Source organism: Heloderma suspectum, chromosome 7 (assembly GCF_057233095.1).
Source record: "Heloderma suspectum isolate Gila_16-S chromosome 7, 16-S_ref, whole genome shotgun sequence".
In the NCBI taxonomy this organism is placed as follows: Eukaryota; Metazoa; Chordata; class Lepidosauria; order Squamata; family Helodermatidae; genus Heloderma; species Heloderma suspectum.
In genome coordinates this window covers 35,380,777-35,404,550 of record NC_139464.1, presented here as the reverse complement: position 1 = coordinate 35,404,550, position 23,774 = coordinate 35,380,777, and the positions used below count along the sequence as shown (strand labels likewise).

General features: G+C 47.5%; 1 protein-coding gene across 3 annotated transcripts in view; it reads right to left on the bottom strand.

The window, feature by feature from the left end:
- Window positions 1–8,169, bottom strand: part of CHST11 (carbohydrate sulfotransferase 11) — a 311,449-nt gene extending 303,280 nt beyond the window's left edge. Inside the window, exon 1 of one of the 3 annotated variants that reach the window (XM_084809649.1) lies at window positions 7,805–8,169. In XM_084809649.1, the coding sequence (XP_084665775.1) occupies window positions 7,805–7,907 (103 nt within the window). In that variant the 5' untranslated portion in view covers window positions 7,908–8,169. Of the gene's footprint in view, window positions 1–7,789 lie in introns of all 3 variants that reach the window. The other 2 variants (XM_084809648.1, XM_084809647.1) reach the window with 2 other exon arrangements.
- Between the last annotated feature and the right edge of the window lie 15,605 nt (window positions 8,170–23,774).

Genomic DNA, 23,774 nt, shown 5'->3' with positions numbered 1-23,774 from the left:
ACGCTGATTGCATCAGTGCTGACCTAAAAAAAAAAGCGGCTCCATTCGTCCTAATGAAGATCCCAAATTAAAGCAAGAGGTAAACTAATGAGAATTAATCCAATTTCTTCTCCCTGTTATGGTCTGTCAGACCCCCTAGAGTACTTTGGCACCTCAGCCTCATAATCCAACTCTATTCTGGATATAGCCAACATGCAGAAAGTGTATAGGGTTTGTTCCAAAACCATCTATAGCTGGAGCAATGTAGTGGCTAAAAAGAGATGGAGTTGCAAGTCAGAAAGCTCCCACTATCCCTGGTTCAAATCTCATACCTGCAATGAACTCATTCAGTGGCCTTAGGCAAGCCACTCTCTCTCTCTCTCTCTCTCTCTGCCTCAGTCCTCCCATCCTCCCATATGGAACAGAATTGCCTTGAGATTAAATTGCCTTGAGATTAAATTGACTTGCCTTGAGATTAAATCTAGATCAGGGATAGGCAACCTGGTGCCCTCCAAATGTTTTGGAGTTCGTCCCCTATCAGCCCCAGCCAGCATGGCCAACCGTCAGGGATTATGGGAGTTGTAGTCCAAAACATCTGGAGGGCAATGGGTTGCCTACCCCTGATCTAGATTATGGGTGTGAAGGGCTCTGGATTCTTAAAAGCACTATTCCAGGTGTGGATAACATGTGGCCCTGCAGACGTTTTGGCCTACACCTCCCATCAGCCCTAACCAGCTTAGCCAATGGTGAGGCATGATGGGAGTTGTGGCCCTCCAGGTGTTTTGGCCACAAGTTGCCCACCCCTGCACTGTACAACTGTTGAAGCATTATCCGCTAGTTTCTCTTCAGATTAGATAAAAACTTTTGCCTCTCATTGCTTTCTGAATACACATGATTTAAGAGAGGGGTAGCCAACCAGGTGCCCTCCAGATATTCTGGATGACAACTCCCGTAATATCTGACCATTAGTCATGCTGGCTGGGTCTGATGGAAGACATAGTCCAAAACTTATGAGGGGCACTAGACTGTCTACTTTTAAGAGAACTAGTGTAGCCCTGCACTGCACTTAGAAGAGAAGACCTAAGTTCGTATATCTTGGTTTATATGGATGGCTTCACTGGATGGGTGGGCTTCTCTGGGGAGAAGGATTGGGGAAACCACATAAGAGATTGCTAGCCTACTCCCACGTGGCTTCCCCATTTCCCCCTCCCCAGAGAGATGTTATATTCACATGGGGTCAAGAATAAAAAACTTGAAGCAGAATCTGACAAATGGACATACACACTCCCCAAAAAGGAGAGCACATATATACCCCTCCCCAAAAGGAGTGCATGCACATGCTCAAATGAGAGAACCACAGGCCAGAATGAAGTGGCAGAGGGGAGAAATCATGCTAGACACACCTCCTGAGAGACACAAAAGAAGTCCCACATATAATGCAAGGGGGGTTGATTCCAGGGGTACATGCATCCCATTACCCCCGAAGGCCAATTTAGTCATGAACTACCATTCTCATAAACTGCTACGTAGGTGATATGATGTGCATGACACACCACTCCAAACAAACAACCAGCAATCACAAATCCAGTTGAAAATAAATAAATAAATAAATAAATAAATAAATAAATGAGAATTTATGTGGGTTTTAAAAATGTGAAACGTTTTGGCATAAAACACCGGCTTAAGTCACAAATGAGAGATAGAACTGAAGGTACTGAATCTTAACACGCAAACACTGAAAGATGCAATACTAATTTGCATTGGCCCGGAAGAACTGACAACTCTAAACACAGATGGGATCAGAAAGGCGATACAATTAACCAGGCAAATTAGGTAGCATTTTGTGGTGCTAAGAGATGCAAAAAGAAAGCATGCCAGCAACATTTGGCACCATCAGACTGCAAACTAGATCAGCTGCCTCAACATGGCACAACCCGCTCAAAGCACAAATGCTCAACATGCTCACAAATTAATATATTCTCATGAATTAAAAGAGCTAACCTTCAGCCGTGACATGTGCACATTCACCCCACAACTCTGCTTAGAGTCTACTGCTTTTCCCTGCCAAGATTCAGACACACTCATGGCCAACAGGTCATCTAAAGAGGAGAAACAGCCACAAACAGCCAGAGGATCCTGAGGTTCAAGGGAGGGGGGGAACCCAAAGTGTTCCCAAAGGCTTAAGTATGCCCACTTCTGGACCAGGCTGCCTTTCTATTGTGCAATCAATAGACACGAACCTTTACATAGTAGTGTAAGCAAAAGAGAGAAGCCCCTGAGCCAAGAAGCACAGAACTGAAAGTGGAGAAGACCACACAGGAAATGATAACAAGTAATAATGTCAGCAGATGTGGTTCCAGGTTTAATTTTGCTGGGGATGAGGCCTTTTTTAACCCCATACACCAATCTACTCATCTACTACTACAGGGTTGGGAACTTTCTGCGGCCCAAGGGCCCTTTTAGGAACCTTCCAGGGGATGCATGACAGACATTGCTGCCCCCCCCCCCCCCGCAAAAACTGTGTGGGTTGAAACTAGTAGGCAGAGCCCCGCCACACACTGTTTCATACACAAACACACACGCATTCTCACATACAGTGGTGTAGCAAAGCCAGGGCTCCCAGTGACACAGCACCAGCACTTTTTTTACCAGGGACGCTGATGCCATCTGTCACCTCCCTTAGAATTCCCTCTTCCAGTTGGGCTTAGCTGCAATCCTCCCAGTAAATGGGAAATACATTTTCCCTGCAACAGTATATTGTTCCTTGTTGTAATGGAAAGTATTTTGGGGATGGCTTGGTCCTAAATGGACCATTAAGCTCATCAGCTTTACAAAAGACCTGCTCCTAGCACAGATGAAAACTGCTAGAAGTGGCTTGTTGATATAGATCAGCACAGCTGCCTGAAGTATGGGACTCTCCTTGGGGGCATGGCTATGGGGATGGCAATGATGAGCACCTGCACTTCAATATTTATCACTACATCACTGCTCATACACGCACACACAGGCAGCAGTTAGGCTCCTAAAAGCCTCCACTGGCCACAACGGATGCTTTTTTAAAGACTAATCACTGCACAGGGGATGAAGGAAGCAAAGGGGAGGCTATTGGCCAGAGGCTCCCTGTCCCTGCTCTACTAGCTGGGTTTGGACTTAAGGACATTTGTTTACACCTTGATCCTAAGGGCCAAAACAGACATTAAATATCTATCTAGCAACTAAAAAATGCTATTTTTTTTTTCCATTTTTACTCTAGGCACAAGGGCCTGCTCTGGATCTTAAAAACGCCCCCCCCCCTCCCGGTCTCAATCTGGATTAGATCCCTGCACCTACTCTAGAGTAGGAATGAGTGGGAAAGAGATTGCTGCTAGATAGAGATTTACAGCAATGTCTGTTATGGCCCTAAATAGTCCACAGTGCAATCATATGCATGTTTAGTATGAAGTAAGTTCCATTGTGTCCAACGGGGCTTTACTCCTTTGTAATGTTTTGAATTGCAGCTTTCATTTTGTCTGTGGCTAGCAACCTGTCCAGTAGTCGCTAGACTTTATAAGAGAGAGGTTATCCCAATTCTGTTCAGCTGCTCTGTTTGAGAAGCACCCAGAGCTATAATGCAAGCAAGACCACTCAAGGATTTATTTATTTTATTTACCAAGCTGCAATATCAGATTTAAGGATGGTGAAAATGAACTTCAACTTCCATAATGGTATGCAATTGCCACCCAAATCATCTCACACACATTATTGCCCAGATTGTTAAATTGTGTTTTCCTAAGAACATATATTTGGAAGAACGTTCCATTATACTGCATTCTGGATCTGCATTTTCAAGTTACCCCTCTAGGGCCAAAATCCATCTACAGAGCTAGCTGACCAATGTAATTCTGCAAAGGTTTTCAATTAGCTATCACATCCAGACAGAGCAAGAACAATTTTCTTATATTTTAAAATGTGATTTGTTTGTTTCACTGTCCCTGTAGGAACAATTGGTGAAACTTATCAGCTGGGTGAAATTGACACTTGGCAAGAGGCAAAGATCTCTCTACTAAATTCCTCTATGTAGCACATTGGGGGAGAAAGACTGGAGCAGAAGTCTGCAGACAGCAAATGAAAAAGTGAGGTCTTTCTCCCAAACATCCTTTTTATCCTTATTGTTAGCAGGAAAACCAATCACACCCCCACAACTAATGGAAGGGGCCTAGAAACACACACCTGAAATGTGTCTAGGATGATTTGGGGTGGAGGGAAGAGAGGTTGCCTGTGAGATGCTGGAAAACCGTTTTTCCTGAATCTTACATTTGCAGATAGCAAGTACAAAAACATACAGTTGAACCATCACAAATGTTTCAGAAATGCAGGTTCAAAAGAAATTGCACACATGCATAAACAGTGGAGATGCTGAAATGCTTCTGAGCGAGCACACATAGAGTTGTTGTATCCAGTGTTAGTCCTACTTAGAATAGGCCCATTGAAATTAATGGAACTTAAGTTAGCCATGACGAAGTTGTCCCATTTGTTTTAATGGGTCTACTCTAAGTAGACCTAACATGGAAACAACCCATTGGATTCAGTTCAGCAGGCAGTGGGACTTACTTCTATGTAAACATGAACAGGATTGTGCTCTGCTAGGGCTGAGACACAGGTAAGCATTTTAAAAGTCTATTGCTTTCAGCAGAAGAAAATTAAGCATCTGCTTAGCTCTCCCTCCCCTTTTGAAAGCAACAAGATTTTGACAAGCTTAAATCTTGTCTGGAAAGTGCCCCAGTGTTCAGTTTTATAAGCAATAGTCTAGATCAGCCTTCCTCAACCTGGCGCCCTCCAGATGTGTTGGACTATAACTCCCAGCATCCCCAGCCATGCTGGCTGGGAGCTGTAGTCCAACACATCTGGAGAGCACCAGGTTGGGGAAGGCTGACTTAGATCTCCAGATGCATGGCTTCAACTTTTTTTCTTTTTTTTTTTAAGTCCTCCAGTTGCCACGTTTGGATCTCATCACTTGCACATATTCTGCTACTCCTCAGTACAATTCCACCTCATGGCATGAACAGGGCTCCCTGACATCAGGCCAAAAGGTGGTAATTTTAGATGTGCATCTACATGCAGTCATGAGCTCCAGTCCTCACCGCCTTGAGCTGAAGAGACTAGCTGGTTGTTGCAAGGGGAGTTTCCTTCTACAGAGCAGAGGACACTTTGAGAGCCACCACGGGGATGATGACAGAGGGAGGGAGGAACCACGCCCCTGCCATACTATGATCACCCAGCCAGACCGTAGGGCTCACATCCAAGAACTCCCACCCCAGTCCAGCCATTAGGCAACCAAGGCCCATGCAGGGCAGTGGAAGATGGTGGCTCTGATATCAGTGAGGCAGTGAATCCACTCCGGGTTTCGGTCAGAAGCAGTCAGAACTCTAGAGGAGGGCTGCTCTTTGGATAGCTCCTTTAGAGTTCTGAGTGGTTCTGGCTGAAACCCAGAGTGGATTCACAGCCCCACTGACATCAGAGCCACCAGCCTCCACTGGACAGGGTCCTCCTGAGAAGAAGCCTATGCTAGCCAAGCACCAGGCCATCTGTTAGCTATGCTTGTCCCAGACGAATCCTCCCCCTCCCAAAAAAAACCATGAGATCTCCCTGAAGTCAGAAGCATCTGCTCATTTCCACCTGTTCTCTGTGAATCCACCAGTGGGGAAAAGAGAGCCCCTTAAGGTAGCCCAGGCTAGAGAAGAGGACAGGATTTATACATAACCCCAACCTGAAAGCTCTGAGTCCTAATCTCATACTATGGATGTAGCAGGAAGCCTCTCAGACCCCCATCTCTCTCCCTCTCCCTCTCTCACACACACACACTCAATGATCCAACCTCCGTAAGCAATGGCCCTAACAAACCCACTGGGCTTGTATCCAACCTTAGTCCTACACAGAGTAGACCCCTTGAAATGAATGGCACTTAAGTTAAACTAACACCGAAACAACCCCATTGGTGGCAAGTCAAGGCAAATATTTTACATGAAACAAAAAGATTGTAACACTCACCCAGCCCCCTTAACACGCTTCTCCCTCAGTACGAGAGGTTAAAGATTTTCCTGCCCTGTTTGAGAGCAGTGATGCACTTTGCATTAAAGGTACATGACTTTTCTCCTTTGTACCCCACCATATAAATCCAGAATGACTACACACCATTCCCCTCCCCAGCCCACTTCCTCAATCACAAATAATTAAACCGGAATTGGAATCTTCACCCACAAGCCCGTCCCAAGGTGGTGGTTCATTCTGCCTATTTTACCACCTTGGGTTGTACCCAAGGTTAGTCCTACTTAGAGTATACCCCTTGAACTGAAGGGGGCTTAAGTTAGACTAACACTGGATCCAATCCACTGGATTCAACCCGTTGTCTGGGACGGACCAGGTGGTTAGAGGGCGCTTGGGAGGGCATGTGTTCAAGGATGCTATTACTATTTCTTACTTCTACAGCGCTTTTTTCTATTCTTGCCTCACGCACTCCAAGAACTAGGCTATGGATGGTAAGTTATCCCAGGGTAAATTTCAAGGCAGAGTAAAAGCAGTGGGAGCACCAGAAACCAAATACAATGGGAGCAAAGTGCATTTTGGACTGGGAAGGAAAGACACCTTTGTCCCACACGTTACTTTTTTAAAAGAAAAATGACTGTTTCACATTAACGTTCCCATCCTAAATATATCTGAAGTAAAAGCACTTTTGATTTGAATGGAGTTAACTTTCAAGACCGTTTAGGGTTGGAGCTTTAGGGTAAAATCCAATGTAAATCCTACTTAGAGTAGACCCACTGAAATGAATGGGTTTAAGTTAGTGACTAACTTGAGCCCCCATTCATTTCAGCGAGTCTACTCTAAGTAGGGCTTATATTGGATTTTATCTTAGTCTAATTTCCAGTGTATGATTCAATTAGAGTTTGAAAGGGAAACGTGCCAGAGGATGAGAAAGGGGGGGGGGGAGAACCCTTGTCTGTGTAGGCATTCCCCCCCCCCCGCCCCCGCTCTGGAGCGTCTGTCGATTCGGAGAAGGTGCGAGCGGGTTCCCGTTGCCCACAGCAGGCGAGCGAGAGGAAAGCGGCGTTCCTTCAAGCCGGTGCCCTCCAGATGTTGGAAGCAACTCCTAGCATCCCCGACTGGGATTCGTCCGGTTGGCCGAGGCTGGCAGGAGTTGTCTTACCGAACATCTGGAGGGCGCCGGATTGAGCAAGGCTGGGGCAAGGGACGGCGATTCGTATCCGGAGCCTCCGGGCCTCTCCCGACGCTGTCCGCTGCTGTGCTGCCGCCGCAGCGAGAGCAGCAGCAGCGCCGCCGGGATCTCCAACGCCTGTCCGCACATGGCCAGCAGGGCGAAGCCGGCGGGAGGGGAAAGCCCTTCTCCTCCGCGGCCAGCCTCCCATCGTCCCGCCGGGCCGCCGCCCCGGCAGGGCTCGACCTCGCCGCCAGCCTCGCCGCGCAGAGGACCTCTCCGTCTCCAGCCCGGCGGCTCCCCGGACAGGCGCTCCTCGCCCTCGCCCAGTCCCCCGGCCGCGTCTCCCCAGCCTCCCGGCGCTCCCTCCGCCCTCCCACGCTGCGGCGCCTTCTCCGCCGCCGCCCGCCGCCCCGTCCCTCCCCGTGGCCCGCTCGAAGCCCGCTCCGCCGGGGGCGGCAAGGGCGCCCCAGCCCAGAGCCCTGCGCGCGCGCGCGCGCTCGCCCGCCCGCCCGGGCTCCACGCGCCTGGAGCCGGCGGCAGCCCGCCTCCCCACGCCGTCGCCTCCGCGCCACGGCAGCCCGCCGCCGCAGGAGAAGCCGGGGAACGCCGCCCTACCTGGGTGCAACATACTTTGGAAATAGAAGATGACGAGCGCGAAGGATCCCAGGCAAGTGACCAGGGCCATCCTGCAGATCCTGTTCATCCTCATCACTTCCAGGAGCGCCTGCTTCATGGCTTCGCCCCGGCGGGGCGGCGGGGAGAGGGGCTGGCCGGCGGCGCCCCGAGCCCCGCGCGGGCGCTTCCCCGGAGTTCGGCGGCCGGGAGCAGCCGGAGCCGCGCGCTCGGCAGTCGCGGCGCCCGGCTCGCTTCGCTGGCGGCGGCGGTCCCCTCCCTGCGCGGCCGCTCCGGAGGATGCCTCGGGTAGCAGCTGGCGAGCGCTACTTCGCTTGGCCGCCAGAGAGTCCTCGCCTGGAAGCGACCATTCGCCTCGCGACCGGAGGGAGGGAGACGGGAGAGGAAGTCCCTGCGCGCGAGGCGGAAGGCGAGGACGGCCTCGGCGGCGGGCGGCGGGCGGCTCCTCGCGCTGCCCGCCTCACCCTGCTGGAGAACGTGGTCGCGCCCAGCGCTTTCCCTCGGCGGCCCGCTGCGTTCCTCGCGGTCCTAAAGGCGCCGCGTCGGGCGCCTAAGGATGCTGCGGCGGCGCCGGCCGCCGCACGCAGCGCGGGCGGAGGTGAAGGAGCCAAGCGAGTCGCCTTCGGAGGGGAAGCAGCCCCCTCCCCTGATTAATTCGCGGGGCGAAGTTGTGTATCCGATTATTTGTTTGCAGCGTGCCGATCCGTCTCTCGAGCCAAAATGAAAAGGTTCCCAGGCGGGCTTACAGGGATTAGTTGGTTGGTACTCTGCTGGTACAGGGGCCACGGTGGCTTAGTGGTTAAGACGCTGAACTGCAGACCGGAAGGTCGGCAGGTCAGCAGTTCGAGACCCGAGTGCCGCGTGACGGAGTGAGCTCCCGTCTTCAGTCCCAGCTCCTGCCAACCTAGCAGTTCGAAAGCAAGAAATTGCAAGTAGATAAATAGGTACCGCCTTGGCGGGAAAGGTAACAGCGTTCCGTGCACCTCAGTGTTCAGTCATGCCGGCCACATGACCACGGAAGCGTCTTCGGACAGCGCTGGCTCTTCGGCTTAGAAACGGGGATGAGCACCGCACCCTAGAGTCGGACACGACTGGTTGGGGACACCTTTACCTTTTTTTACTCTGCTGGTACAGGCTGGTATTCTACTCTCTGCCCCGAGGTTTACCATCGCAAAGACATGATACACAAGGCACAACGGAGGGGGAGGGAGAAGGACAAACGCAAGCTCGGGCACCAGTTCTTACAGTCGCGGCTCTTCTAACAACCGGCTGGGATGGAAGCTGTTCAGGCAGCCTGGAGGCTCCGGGGTCGGTGGGGCGGTGAATGCGCTCTGGGTGTCAATCAGAACTCTCAAGCAGAGAACCCTAAAGCTGTGCAAGATGCAAACTCTGAAGGAGCTCTCCCACTGACATTGGGGCCACCAGCCTCCACTGGGTAACCCGGTGGAACGGCTGCCACTTGAGGACAGAATCGTAAAATTGTAGCGTTAGAAGGGTCCTCAGAGAGCATCTAGTCCAACCCTCTGCTCGATGCAGGCTCTGCACTACAGGGTGTAGTTATACCATCCCTCACTGATGGCCATCCAGCTTCTGCTTAAATACCGCCAGCGAAGGAGAACCCACTACTGCTGAACAGCTCCCGCTGTTAAGAAGTGTCTTCTAATATTTAGCCAAAGTCTGCTTCCCTGCAGTTTCCACTTGTTGATTCTAGTCCTGCCCTCTGGACCAACAGAGGATGAAAAGCGAGAACATGGTTGTCTTCCTACCAGGACTCTTATCTAATAAGCAGGCTGATCTTGCACATATTTATTCCAAAGTAATTCCCCCACTGTGAATTAATAGGCTTCATTCCCAAGTCAACTTGCATAGAGATGCAGCCTAGAAAGAGGGGGGAGTTTGGAGGAGATTCACATAGAACATAGGAACATCAGAAGAGCCCTGCTGGGTCAGACCAAAGGTCCACCTAGTCCAGTATTCTGTTCACACAGTGGCCAACCAGCTGCCCACGGGAAACCCACAAGCAGGACTCTTGCCCATGTTCCCCAGCAGCTGGTGTACATGGGCATACTGCCTCTGATACTGGAGGTAGCACATAGCCATCAGGACTAGTAGCCATTCATAGCCTTCTCCTCCAGGAATTTGTCCAATACCCTGTTAAAACCATCCAAATTGGTGGCCATCACTATGTCTTCTGGTAGCAAATTCCATCGTTTAACTAGGGGTGGACGAAAGTCACTTACCTGTCCTCGAAGGACGTTCGCGGTGGGGGGGAGGCGCTTCGCTGGTCCCCCCGCGAAGTTCAGGCCGGGGAGGGAGGCTTCCCGCCTCGGCCCGGCTGAAATTCAGGCCGGGGGGGAGGCTTCCCGCCTCGCCCGGCCGAAATTCAGGCCGGGGAGGAGGTTTCCCGCCTCGCACGGCCGCGAACGCGAAAGTTAAAAAACAAAACAAAACGCCCCCTGATAGGCTACGTGACGATTCACGTAGCCTATCACGGCTAGATCTGCAAAGTCAGCCGTGATAGGCTACGTCAATCATCACGTAGCCTATCATGGGTGACTTAAAAAAAAAAAAAAAGCGCGTACGCTAATGGCGGCCCCCATAGGGAGCCGCCATTTGCCTTCCTTATTTAGTCGCTGTAGTCTACGTAAATGTTTACGTAGACTACGGCGAAAATAAGGGCAACGCAAATAGCGTTGCCCTTATTTTCGCCGTAGTCTACGTAAATGTTTACGTAGACTACAGCAACCAAATAAGGAACGGGAATGGCGGCTCCCTATGGGGGCCGCCATTATCCGTACACACTTTTTTTTTTTTTTTTAAGTTACCCGTGATAGGCTACGTGACGATTGACGTAGCCTATCACGGCTGACTTTGCAAATCTAGCCGTGATAGGCTACGTGAATCGTCACGTAGCCTATCAGGGGGCGTGTTTGTTTTTTTTTCTTTCATTGCAATGGCGGCGGCGGCAGCCGGTCGAAAGACCGGCTGCCGCTCCCGCCCCGCTTGAACACCCGCCGAACCGCCGGCCGGACCCGCCGCCGGGAGGGACATTCGGCGAAGGTAAGTCCCGTCCCGGGGGGGGGTGCGGGGTGCGGGGGGGTGCGGAGGATTTCTCCCCGAAACTTGTTCGGGGGGCAGAACACGTTGGCGCTCGGCCCCCCGAAGTTTCGGGGAGAAATTCTCCGCCAACCCTACGTTTAACCACGGACTGTGTGATGAAGTATTTTTATCTTTTTTATCTCTCCTGAATCTCTCATCAGTCGTCCTCCAGGGATGACAGAGGGTCAGCTGTTTAAACAAATGGGCTTAAACACACCTAACTCTTCACACTACTAGCCAAATATTTTGTCTGTCTTGTTGGGGCACAACACAATAAGCCATGGCGACCACCCGACACAGCTTTAATATTCAAAAGGGCAGCCAGCATGCACCGCAACCCACCATAGCTTATTTAAGCCAAGGCAGGTTGCGGTGATCATGTGAACCTGGAGACTGGCTATTACCACACATCAGCAGGCAAAGATATGCATTCAGGGATCAAATCAATCCAAACTGAGTCAAAAGGTGTCTTCCCCCCTGCCCAGTGGTATTTCAAAGACAAGACAGGCTTGAAACTGGTGAGTGACTTTATAGTGTATGCAGTTTCCTGAGCTAACGTTGGGCAGGTTCTTAGCATCAACTGGACACTCCTGAAAGCTAGACCAATTCATAAATATATCTCAGGTAAACATGCTTCCTAAACAATTTATTGGGCATAGAAGTGGATATAATTTCTGTAAACCACCCAGAGTGCTTCAGCTATAGGGCAGTATACAAATGTAATAAATGGTGGTGGTGGTGGTGGTGGTGATATGGGGCATGGGGGGGCGGGGAGATCAGAAGGTTACTATGGCTGCAATCCTATACAGGCTTACCTGTAAGTCCTGTTAACCTCAGTGGGACTTATTTCTGAGTAGACATGGAAAGGATTGCATATGAACTTCCTTAATAGGGATTCTGTCTGCATAGGTTCAGGTTAGTAATAAGTTCTTTCCTCCCTAATTGATGACACATATTCTGACAAATAAGTCCTTTAAAGTAAGGCTCTTAAAAATTCATCTTCTCTCTATCAACAAAATACACTGAGAACTAGCTTCACAGATCCAACAAGACAAAACATGTTTATGGTTAGACAGGAAAGAATGCAGAAACATTGTAAGTTCTGGATGCCATGCTATCACGACGGATAGTTGGGAAAAAATCCAGACAGCTTGAGGTTTAGATAAACTGAAATTCTTCACCTATTTTACATAACAGATGCAGTACGCTGGACCAGCAAAGTATGCATCCTTCTACAACTGTCTGCAGTTGTGGAACAAACACTTTTTTATGTGTGGTTTTTTTTTTAAGATTATGAAATGAAAAGACAACTGGGGAAGTTTCTTCATGGCACCCATTTCAACAGAAGCTCATTCATTTGTAGTTCCATGTGGAAAGTGCATTAGGATATCCAATCTAATTTGAGCCCAGACTAGTCAAAACGGACACACGTGCGCGTACACACATACACACACACAGGCACCAGGGCACAGACTAAAACGTTTGCCAAACTCTGACATAGTTCCTTTCTCTTTCTTGATTTACCCAGTGCTCTTTTGCCATTTTTCCATTGCAATTTGCAAGTCCAAGACACCTTTTACAGTTTTACAAGGCTGGAAGAAGGCTAACTGAAATATGGATTTATGAAGGAGCGAAGGCAGCTGCTATGAATACTGTTCCATCCAACTGTGCCAGCTCTAACCTGCTTGCAATTAACTGAGTTCACTCATATGGCATGGCATTTCATAGGTAAATTCTTTCTTCAGGCTAGGAGACTGTTCCAGTTGTGGCAGGTTAACAATAGTGTAGTGGTAAATTTTGAAGTGCAGGCACCCATCATGACTGCCCATAGCCATGTCCCTAAGGAGAGACCAAAACTAGAGACTGGAAGAACTGGGCATGATTAGCCTTGAGAAGCGAAGACTGAGGGGAGATATGATAGCGCTCTTCAAGTCCTTGAAAGGTTGTCACAGAGAGGAAGGCCAACATCTCTTCTCGGTCATCTCAGAGTGCAGGACACGGAATAATGGGCTCAAGTTACAGGAAGCCAGATTCCGGCTGAACATCAGGAGAAACTTCCTGACTGTTAGAGCAAACTTTGGAAGACAGAAACAAAATTCAAAGTGATCTGGATAGACTGAAGCGCTGGGCAGAAAACAACAGAATGAAATTTAACAGGGATAAATGCCAAGTTCTGCACCTAGGAAAAAGAAACCAAATGCACAGTTACAAGATGGGGGATATGTGGCTCAACAACACTACAAGCGAGAAGGATCTTGGAATTGTTGTTGATCACAAGCTGAATATGAGCCAACAATGTGATGTGGCTGCAAAAAAGGCCAATGCTCTTTTGGGCTGCATTAATAGAAGCATCGCTTCCAAATCCCGGGAAGTACTAGTTCCCCTCTACTCAGCACTGGTTAGGCAGGCCTCATCTGGAGTACTGTGTCCAGTTCTGGGCACCACACTTTAAGAAGGATGCAGACAAACTGGAGAGGGTTCAGAGGAGGGCAACAAAGATGATCAGAGGACTGGAAACAAAGCCCTATGAAGAGAGACTGAAAGAACTGGGCATGTTTAGGCTTGAGAAGAGAAGACCGAGGGGAGATATGATAGCGCTCTTCAAGTACTTGAAAGGTTATCACAGAGAGGAAGGCCAGGATCTCTTCTTGATCATCCTAGAGTGCAGGACACGGAATAATGGGCTCAAGTTACAGGAAGCCAGATTCCGGCTGAACATCAGGAGAAACTTCCTGACTGTTAGAGCAATACGACAATGGAACCAATTCCCTAGGGAGGTGGTGGGCTCTCCCACACTGGAGGCGTTCAAGACAAGGCTGGACAGCCATCTGTCAGGGATGCTCTGACTTGGATTCCTGCATTGAGCAGGGGGTTGGACTCAATGGCCTTGTAGGCCCCTTCCAACCCCACTATTCTATGGTGTGTGTGTGTGTGTGTGTGTGTGTGTGTGAGAGAGAGAGAGAGAGAGAGAGAGATGTCTGTTGTGGTTCTTTTGTAAAGCTAATGGGTCTTGATTACCCATTGAAGACCAAGCCAATACTTTGTGCTACAACAGGCATAGCTCACAACAGTACACTGTTGCTAGGAAAATGCATACCTCCCTCTCCCCCCGCCCCCCAGCATCTATGAGGATTGCAGCTAAGTTCAGGGGGAACAGGGCAGCCTGAGGGGGATGGCAGATTACATCATCATCCTTGCTAATCAAAAAGTCCTGGCGCTTTTACCCTGTGAGCCCTGGTTCCACTACACCCCTGTATGTTCACTCCCACCCGAAACGTTCCTGCATCTTCACCAGCCAAGGGTTGCTGTTGTCATTTCACAGGCAGAACTAGGTGTTATGGCAGAGACAAAACTGTCACCAAAAGTGGCAGCAGCAGCACCATGTCCCATTCCCCCACCCTACCCCACCCCACGGTAATGTTTCATGCTGCAAAATGTCTGGCGTGCTGTCATTGCCTATTTCCCCACAAGGCAATTAAGTGCCTGCCCATGCACCAAGATCCTCACCAGAGGTCCTTCTCTGAGTTCTCCCAGGGCTATGCCTGCCTAGGGTTGTCAGAGAAACCTGCAATGGAATCAAATGAGTTTGCATTTCCCAACCCATGGATTCCATAGCAGACCAGCTTTTTCTGAGTTGCATGGATTCTGCAGGCTTGCAGACCGTTGTGTTTTTTTTTTTTTAACTTCCTGGAATTTTACACAAATTTAGTCATAGAAAATTTTTTAAAAGAGCCAAAATGTGCATTTCTACCATAGGCTAAATCATGAAAATGCACCGGGGGGGAGGGGGATCTGCACATACGGGGAGGATTTGTGCATTTTCGCAAGTACAAATGTGAATTTGCACAAATTTCAGAAATAGGAAAAATTCTGATTCCATCAATGAACGGACGATGGAACGCAAGGCACCTGACAATCCGCAAAAAACAGACAGAATGACTTTTGCAAAATCTGTACATGCCTATGCCTACCTTCTGAGCTACAGCGGGTGCTTAAACCAGGGAAAGGTGGTGGCACCAACTGTGGAATGCTCTTCCATGGAAGGCACACTTGGTGCTTGGTTTGATGTCATTTCAGCACCAGATGAAGACCTTTTCATTTTCTCTGGCCTTTTAATTCACTTTGATCACCCTTATCCCAGCTAGATTTTGTTTTTGTTTTTCTTTTTATGCTACACTTATAAATTTTTGCTGTTTGGGGGTTGGATCAAGATTTAGTCATACATAGACTAGACCTATTGAAATCAATGAGACTTGAATTAGTCACAACTAACTTCTGTCCCATGGATTTCAATGGATCTACTCTAAGGCCCGGTTTGCATGTCACGAGAAGCCACCATGGGTGAATTTCCCCACAGGGCTTCTCGTTATGGTGGCCACCACCACCATTTTGAATCTTCAAGCCATAGTGGGGTGCACCATAGCTTGTCATTATGCACTAATCAGACAACGGTGGGGTTTGGGAGTGGTTGACAAGCCACCCAGAACCCATGGGCTATTTTAGGGTTGTGGGTGGCTTGTTAACCACCACAACCACCCACCCTCAGTGGTTTCAAAGGTAACAACAAGCTCCAGAACGTCCCTACCACTCCTCGAATATTCAAAATGGTGGCTGCCACCACAACAAAAAACCCTGTGGGGAAATTGACCAACGGTGGCATTTCTCATTACGTGCAAACCTGGTCTAAACGTGACTAAATCTAAATCCAACCCCTGGTATATTTTTGGATGTTTTTAATTTGTTTTATTGGGTTCTATCCACGTTAGTCCTACTTAGACCCAGTGAAATGAACAGACCTCTTTAGACTAACACTGGATGCAACCCATTGTGTTTTGAAATTTTGGAAGCTGCCCTGGGAATTTGATTGAAGGGCAGGGTAACAACAATAACAATAATATGAAATAGAGTGGAGGTGGGAAACCTTGCGGTGCAATTATGTCGTATCATGTGCTACCTATCACTAAATACTATGGGAAAGGGAGAATGAAGATGAGCAGACACAGGGCTGCTGTTTTGGACACAGTCATGTGTCTGATGTAATGTCCTGTTCTGGCCCCCAGAATGCAAGATCTACAGCCAGTTAATTACTACATTAAAAAAAAAAAACCCTGCTATTTAGTATTCATTTAGCACTTCCCTTTGCAAACCGTTCTACCAACTTTATTATGTTGTCTCTTCCAAGAATGGGTAGAAAAGACTGTGGCCCCCAACAAAAGGTCATATTTCCACGAAGGAGGAAATAGAAGTTCAGAAATGCAAAGCACCAAAGTCATGTTCTGCTGCTAATTATATGCAACTTTCCCCCTTCCCCCAACCCCTGCTGACCCGCTAAATAAAATATGCAAGTCTTCACTTTTAAGTAATACTAGGTGATATTTCAAGAAAAGGAAGAGTAATGATGAATTACATGAAGGTCCCATGAGATGATACAAGACCACAATTCTATACTGAGTTTCAGAATCACGACACACATTACAACCAGCCAGAAGGATGGCAAAGCATTATTCACTGATGTGAGGAAGTTATAAAACCACCAAGACAGCTCTAGAAATTCTGCTTTGGAACTGTTCTTCTGAATGGAATTATCATATCCCACTCATATGAGACAGAGTTACAAACAAAAAGTACTGAAGGTCTCATTTACCTGGTGAATTTGTTCACTATTTCCAGCAATCAATAGCAAAATGCTAGTCCAGAGATAAAGGCTATTTTGAGAGCCAATGGACTGCATTGGATAGAGTGTGTGTGGGGTGAGGTGGAGAGACCTGTATCAAATCCCCACCCAGCTATGAAGCTCATTGGGAGACTTTGAGCTAGGATAGGGTTGCCAACATTTTTTGTACTGGCCTTGCTCTTATGCTTTTATCAGCAACCTGATGCATCCCTTGAGCTGGTGAAGCATTTCATAGCAAGATTATAATGGAAGGGAAGTTCCTCTGCAAATAGTATGGGGTGGTGAGAGAGAGACAGAGAGAGAGAGAGAGAGAGAGAGAGAGGAGCAAAGGGCTGGATGTGGCTGATCTCGTCTGATTTCAGAAGCTAAACAGAATCAGTCCTGGTTAGTACTTGGATGGGGAACCACCTGGGAATCAGGGTCCCTGAATGCACAGGAGGTTGGACTCAGTAGTCTTGTAGGCCCCTTCCAACCCTATGATTCTATGTATGTGTGTGTACACACACACTGTGCTGTCTTTAACAAAGAGAAAGTCCGCATTAAAAGTTGGCAACCCAAGCAAGAATGGCAGGGAAGTGGGAAATGAGTGAGGCAGCCCTGGGACATGACTAACCACTAGCCAGGTTGAATGTGTGAAATAAGCTAAAAAATGAGTCTGAAAGCAGTATGGGTGGGATACCCATAGGATAAATAGTGCCCTGGGCGAGGAGTGCCTTTGGTCCCCCATGCCCTCTGTCGGTTTTGCAGGGCCACCCAGAGGATTTCTGGAAGCTGGTCCAGGTGGGATGTCCATTGCTCAAAACCTTGATCTCTCAGCCACTGTGCTTCAGTTTGCACAAGCCAAAGTTTGAAAAGCCACATTCTGAGCAGTGGCAGTGCGCTACGCAACACAGCAGAACCATCGCAGGTTGTACTTATAATATTTTTGTGTTGTAGCAGCTCCTATCTTTTGGTAAGCATTCTTCATTTTAGAATATTAATTACTTTTATCTTTAAAAATAATAAAGAAAAAATAAATGAAAAGGGTATCCCACTGACCTCTTGCAGCTTACGGCTTTATTTTATTATTATTGACATGGTGTTTATAGTATTTGAAGTGCTAAGTAATCGGTAGCGTTGTCTCAGAGTAAAGCTGTGTGCCACTGATTTTGAAGTAGCGCAAATGACATCAAAGTGGAAATTGGAAAAGAAACATACTTTCCAGCTAACTGAAGGAAGACCATTTTTGTAGTCAGGACCCAAACAACCTGCAGAATCTTGACAGAAAGGTTGCGGGCACTTGCTTTTTGCCACCCTAGCTCACTGCAGACAGTACATTCAAAAAGCACAGCCCCTGAGCTCAGCTTGGTGTCCCCCTCAGCTCGGTGCCCCGGGTGACTGCCCAGCTTGCCTACCCCTAAGGCCAGCCCTGGGTATGGGTGTGACATTTGACTATTTCATGTAAGCCAAGGGTGCTGAAACCCATTCAGCCCAAGGGTCAAATTGCATTTCAGAGAAGCTTTGGGGGGCCACATTCCAGTGGTGGGCAGGGCTGAAGGCAAAACCTGATACTTTAGCTTAAGGGTGCAATCCTATGCATGTTGAGGCAGAAAAAAAAGTCCTACAATTCCCAGCATGCCCCAGCTAGCTGTGCTGTCTGGGGCATGCTGGGAGTTGTAGGCCTTTTTTTCTGCCTCAACATACACAGGATTGCACTCTACTGCCAATGACCAAGCCTTAGGAGAGGCATTTCAACCTTTAAAGATGGGGGGGGGGGACTGCACTAAAGCTGGGAAGCCACCATATGACAGGTGGCTAGGGGAGAGGGGGGGCAGGGGAAGGTAGCATGGCACCCCAGGCAGGCTGGATATGCCCTCCCCCCTCTGCACCCGGCACTGAGATTCTGCATCCCTGATGTAAGCTGCCCAGATGGAGCCATCCATCTGGAATGCAAAGCAGGAGGATGACTGAAGCAAGGCCCAATGCACCAGTGGGAGAGCGAATGCTTTGCATGCAAGAAGTCCCTGATTTCAATCTCCCGTTTAAAGGATCAGGTAGCAGGCTGATGGGAAGGACCCGCGCCTGGGACCCTGAGGAGCTGCTGCCAAGCAGAAGCAGCACAGGCCACTCCAGGCTAGATGGACAAATAGTCTGACCTGGAATACGGCAGCTTCCCAAATCAATAGAGCGTCAACAAAACATGGCAAGCTACTGTAACAAAACGGGGGAAAAGCCCAGCCGGTTATCTTGCTAATGAGGGTAAACAGGCTGTCGATCTTCCCTCTGACAGGGCAGTGCCTTGGAGAGATGCCGTGATTTACAACTCAGGGATGAACATGGAGCCCTGAAAATGGTAATAGCAGGTGTTGAATATATTTCTATGTGAATCAATGATGAAGCAGAAAGAAAGAAAAAGAAAGGATGGAAGGAAGCTGACTAATTGTCTTCCTCAGATAAAACCAATGGAGGTTGCATACGCATTGGCTGTTGATATGCTCAGACCACGTGGCTAATCTGCAAAAAAGAGATACTGCAAAAGAGATGCTATCCCAAGGCATGGTCTGAAGGCACATGAGGCAGCTGCCTTGGTGAAGCTAAGCAGGTCTGGGACTGGTCAGTGTTTGGAGGGGAAACTACCAGGGAACCGCATGCAGCCACCTTGAGTTCCACAATGGAAGGAAGGTGAGATATAAATGAAATGAATAAATACTGCAAAAAAGAGATGCTGGAAAAAGAGATACTGGGGCTGACACATCTCTGGGAAGTATGACCATCTAATCCAGATGGAAGTCCCAGACGCATGCTAAACCCTGATGTCTGGTGACTCTATGAACCTCTGTATATGAAATACATTCTGTGCCTGCTCATTGTCTATTTTACATTGTATGCTTCAGGGATAAACCCTAACGTAAATGAAGCCCCACTCAGACCTTGAAAATAAGTTCAGATTTTGTGTACAGTGTATTGAGAAAATCCTACCTTCCCCAAAACAAAACAGATTCTCTTGTTTAATGTAAACCTGGGCTTAAGCCCTGTATTCTGCACTGGGACACAGTACCAGAGCAGCTGATATTTATTATGTATTTGAAGTTTTTTAACTGTGCTCTTTAGCAAAATAGGGGGAGGGGTCCAAGAGCAGCTTACAAAGACTGATTATAAGAGAATCCTTGCCCTCAGGCTTACAGTCTAAGAGACACAACACAAGAGGAAAAGGGACTGAGAAGGAGGAGGAAAAAAGCAAAACTCAGGCACCAGTTTTTAGTTACATGGACAAAATCGAAAACATAATTCATCAGGATCCTTTCCACAGGGCAGCTGGCGGTAGCAGCCTTGTGGAGGGGAGAGGCAGTCCAGCTGGATCAAGTATTGATGTTTCCTTCACATGCCCTCCTCGCACCTCTATTCCCATTAATGGAATAGAGGTGCGATAGCAAGGGAAGTTGCTTCTTGGACTTTATCTTCTCCCCCAGCCCTATTTTGCAGAGGTACAGTAGTGTACATGGGATCCTCCTGTCAGATAAAAATCTTTACTAATTAAGGGCACAATCCTATGCATGTTTAGACAGAGAAAAGTCCTGCAACTTTGGGGCATGCTGGAAGTTGTTGGACTTTTTTTCTGTCTAAACATGCACAGAATTGCACCCCAAGGCTGCAACACAAGGTTGCCACTTTTCCAGTGGTTGTCCTTAACAGCTGTAGGACAGTTGCAGAAATTCAGCAGGTACAGCTCCCCTCCACCAATGCACTTCTGTATTGGGGAAAGCTGCATCTGTTGAGTTTCTGCAGCTGCTAAATGCACAGGAGCCCTCCCAGACATCCAGTAATGTGTTGTGATGCAGCCTTCAGATCTTAGGAGAATGAGATTGGCACTCATCGTGATTACCTATGTCCAGAGCAACAAGATCGGCTGTTCTGCTGCATCCTGTCCAGCAGAGTCTATTTTATAGCTGCATGTATGATGAAGTTTGTCTGCAAAGCACACCTAGGCTGCTGGAAAATGGCTCTCTCAACTGTGCTGGCATGCTGAGCATTTTCAGAAGCCTGGAAGCTTCATTAATTCGGCATCTGCACTTTGGTGACAATAAATATGTAGTTTGTTTGTTTGTTTGTTTCTAAAAACTGGGGAAAGATGCTTCTTGGCTTTCAGGGCATGTTCTGTTTTGAAGCAAAAATAGTCACCCAAAATTCCTTGACATCAGACCCTATGACAGTAGGTTTAATAGCTCTATTTTTACTCACCCTGTTCCTGTGGATTTACAGCAGGTGGACACACACAACCAATGTGAATCTATCCTGTGGCATCTCTTTTATTTTGGTTGTGCTTCTGACGCTTACTGTTCAGCAACTAAGGGTGCAATCCTATGCGTGTTTAGACAGAACCAAATCCTACAACTCCTGGCTGGAGATTGCTGGGAGTTGTAGGACTTCTTCTGGCTGGAGATTGCTGGGAGTTGTAGGACTTTCTTCTGGCTGGGGAATGCTGGAAATTGTAGGACTTTTTTCTGTCTAAACCCACATAGGATTGCACCCTTAGTGGTGAAGCAGCAATGCATGAAACTGCAGTGATGCTTGAAGAAGCCCTGAAATAAGTGTATTTACCTATTTTTCCTTGTTAAATACTGTTGGTTTATTACTTTACTATTAGGAAGTTCGCATCTATAGAAATTTTATGAGTTTCATAAGGGGAAACGGCACTTCAAGGGAACACATCCTGAGAATCCACTTCTCCTTCGGGCCCATAGCCTGCCTAATAGGGGTGTTTTTTTGGTGGTGGGGGGGTGCTAAAAAAAAGTAGGGGCAGTTTATTTGCTCTGTGGGCCTTTTAAAGACAAAATTGTAAATTGATTTTATTTAACCCCTATTTTTGTGGCCATATTGCAATTCATGTACATCCAAAAATTTTAATTAAGCAACTTCAACAATTATTACGGTTCTTCCCCAAAAAGGTTAAAAAATCAAGAATAACCCACTAGTAGAATATCAAGAATAAGGTAAAACAGTATGCTTATCATAGAGTTGGAAGGGGCCATTTAGGCCTTCGAGTCCAACCCCCTGCTCAGTGCAGGAATCCAGTTTAAAGCATCCTTGACAGATGGCTGTCCAGTCTCCACTTGAATACCTCCAATGATGGAGAGCCCACCTCCTCCCTTGGCAGTTGGCTACTAGTCCTGATGGCTATGTGCTACCTCCAGTACCAGAGGCAGTAAACGTATATATGTACACCAGTTGCTGGGGAACATGGGCAGGAGGGTGCTCTTGCACTCATGTCCTGGTTGTGGGTTCCCGGTCGACAGCTGGTTGGCCACTGTGTGAACAGAATGCTGGACTACATGGACCCTTGGTCTGATCCAGCAGGGCTCTTCTGATGTTCTTATGTTGCATGGTCTGACTGCTCTGAGTCTGACCATTAGGAAGTTTTTCCTGATGTTCAACTGAAATCTGCTTTCCTGTAACTTAAGTCCATTATTTCATGTCCTGCAGTCTTGGATGACAGAAAACAGGTTGCAGCTCTCTTCTGTGTGACAACCCTTTAGGTACTTGAAAAGTGCTATCATATCCCCCCTCGGTCTTCTCAAGGCTAAATATACCCAGTTCCTTCCATCTTTCCTCATAGGACTTAATTTCTAGTCCCCGATCATCTTTGTTGCCCTTCTCTGAACCCGTTCTAATTTATCTGAATCCTTCTTAAAGTGTGGTGTCTAAAGCTGGACACAGTATTCAAGGTGAGGTCTGACCAGTGCAGAGTAAAGTGGAACTATCACTTCCCGTGATTTTGAAATTATACTTCTGTTGATGCAACCTAAAATCGCATTCGCCTTTTTTGCAGCCACATCACACTGCTGACTCATATTCAGCTTGATTGACTACAGTTGTGATTGTCAGTTGTTACTGACCACAACTCCAAGATACTTTTTACATGTACAAGCCAGGTATTCCCCATCTTATATCTGTGCATTTAATTTCTTTTTCCTAAATGAAGAACTTTGCCCATGTCTCTGTTAAATTTTGTTCTGCTATTTTTTTCCCAGCCTTCTAACCTATGAACATTCTTTTGAATTTTGTTTCTGTCTAAGGTATTAGCTATCCCACCCAATTTTGTGTCATCTGAAAATCTGATAAGTGTTCACCTCACCTCTTGAACTTCTCCTCCTGTTGGGTTTTCCTGCCATAGAGTCTTGCTGATCAGTGCTCTGTGTTTATTAAAATTAGCTTTCCCGGAGTCCAAGAGAGTTCATGAAGATGTTTTGATGCTGCTTCATGATCAGCAGATTCACATGCTTTCTTGGCTGCTTCAAAAGTGCTCTTGAAAACAGAATCATTTTGCATTCCTTGCAACTGCCTCCCAGCACAATCAATAAGTTTCAATGCTGCCTCAACAACCAGATTCTTCTGCTGCAGCAGTGATGTTATAGGTTTAAGATATCCCTGTACTTTTAGCATAACTGAAGTGAGATTTAACTGCCTGCCTAGCCAGCTTCAGTCTGAGGAGTGGTGGTAGCAGGGAGCCATTTTGTCCTTCATAGGGTGGCCACTTCTCCTCTATTTGAAGAGCTGCCAGAGGACCATCCTCTGTTTGATAGGATGCCCTGTCCAATTTGAGTTTAAAGATAAAGAACCCTAAGAACTGATGGCCATCAACCATTAGCGCCTGGGCAGCAAGTTGAACAGGCAGGCACACAGATCACCTGGTCAGTCTTCCACACTATGGTGAGATGTGCAATATTTCATATTTACACATATATTAGCATATGCAAATCTTATGCAAATTGCCATCTTCTTTGTCCTCTCTTTTGGCAACTCATATGTGGCCACCTTAGTCCTTCACCTCAGGCAGGAAAATGTCTTGGGCCAGCTCTGGCTTGGAGAGAATCTTCTTCCAGGTATTATTGCTTTATTCTTAGTACTGGAACCCACACAGGGAAGAATTCAGGTCTAGTGTCCCAAAGTGTCATTCCATGGTTTATTTATATTTTCCTCAGCTTGTGGCTGTCCTTCTGCCAGAGGCCAGCTGACATTTCACAAAGCATGCATGCACACACACACACACTCAATAATGCCAGACTTCCTGGAGAAATGAGATAATGGACCCCCTCAGGTGGTCATGGGCAACATTTGCTAGAGCAGTAGGACAAAATGCAGATGATTTTTGTGGCATTATTTGCCTCCTGTATGCTTGCATCTAAAAGGTCAGCTCAAGATAGCTTTTTGCTTTGC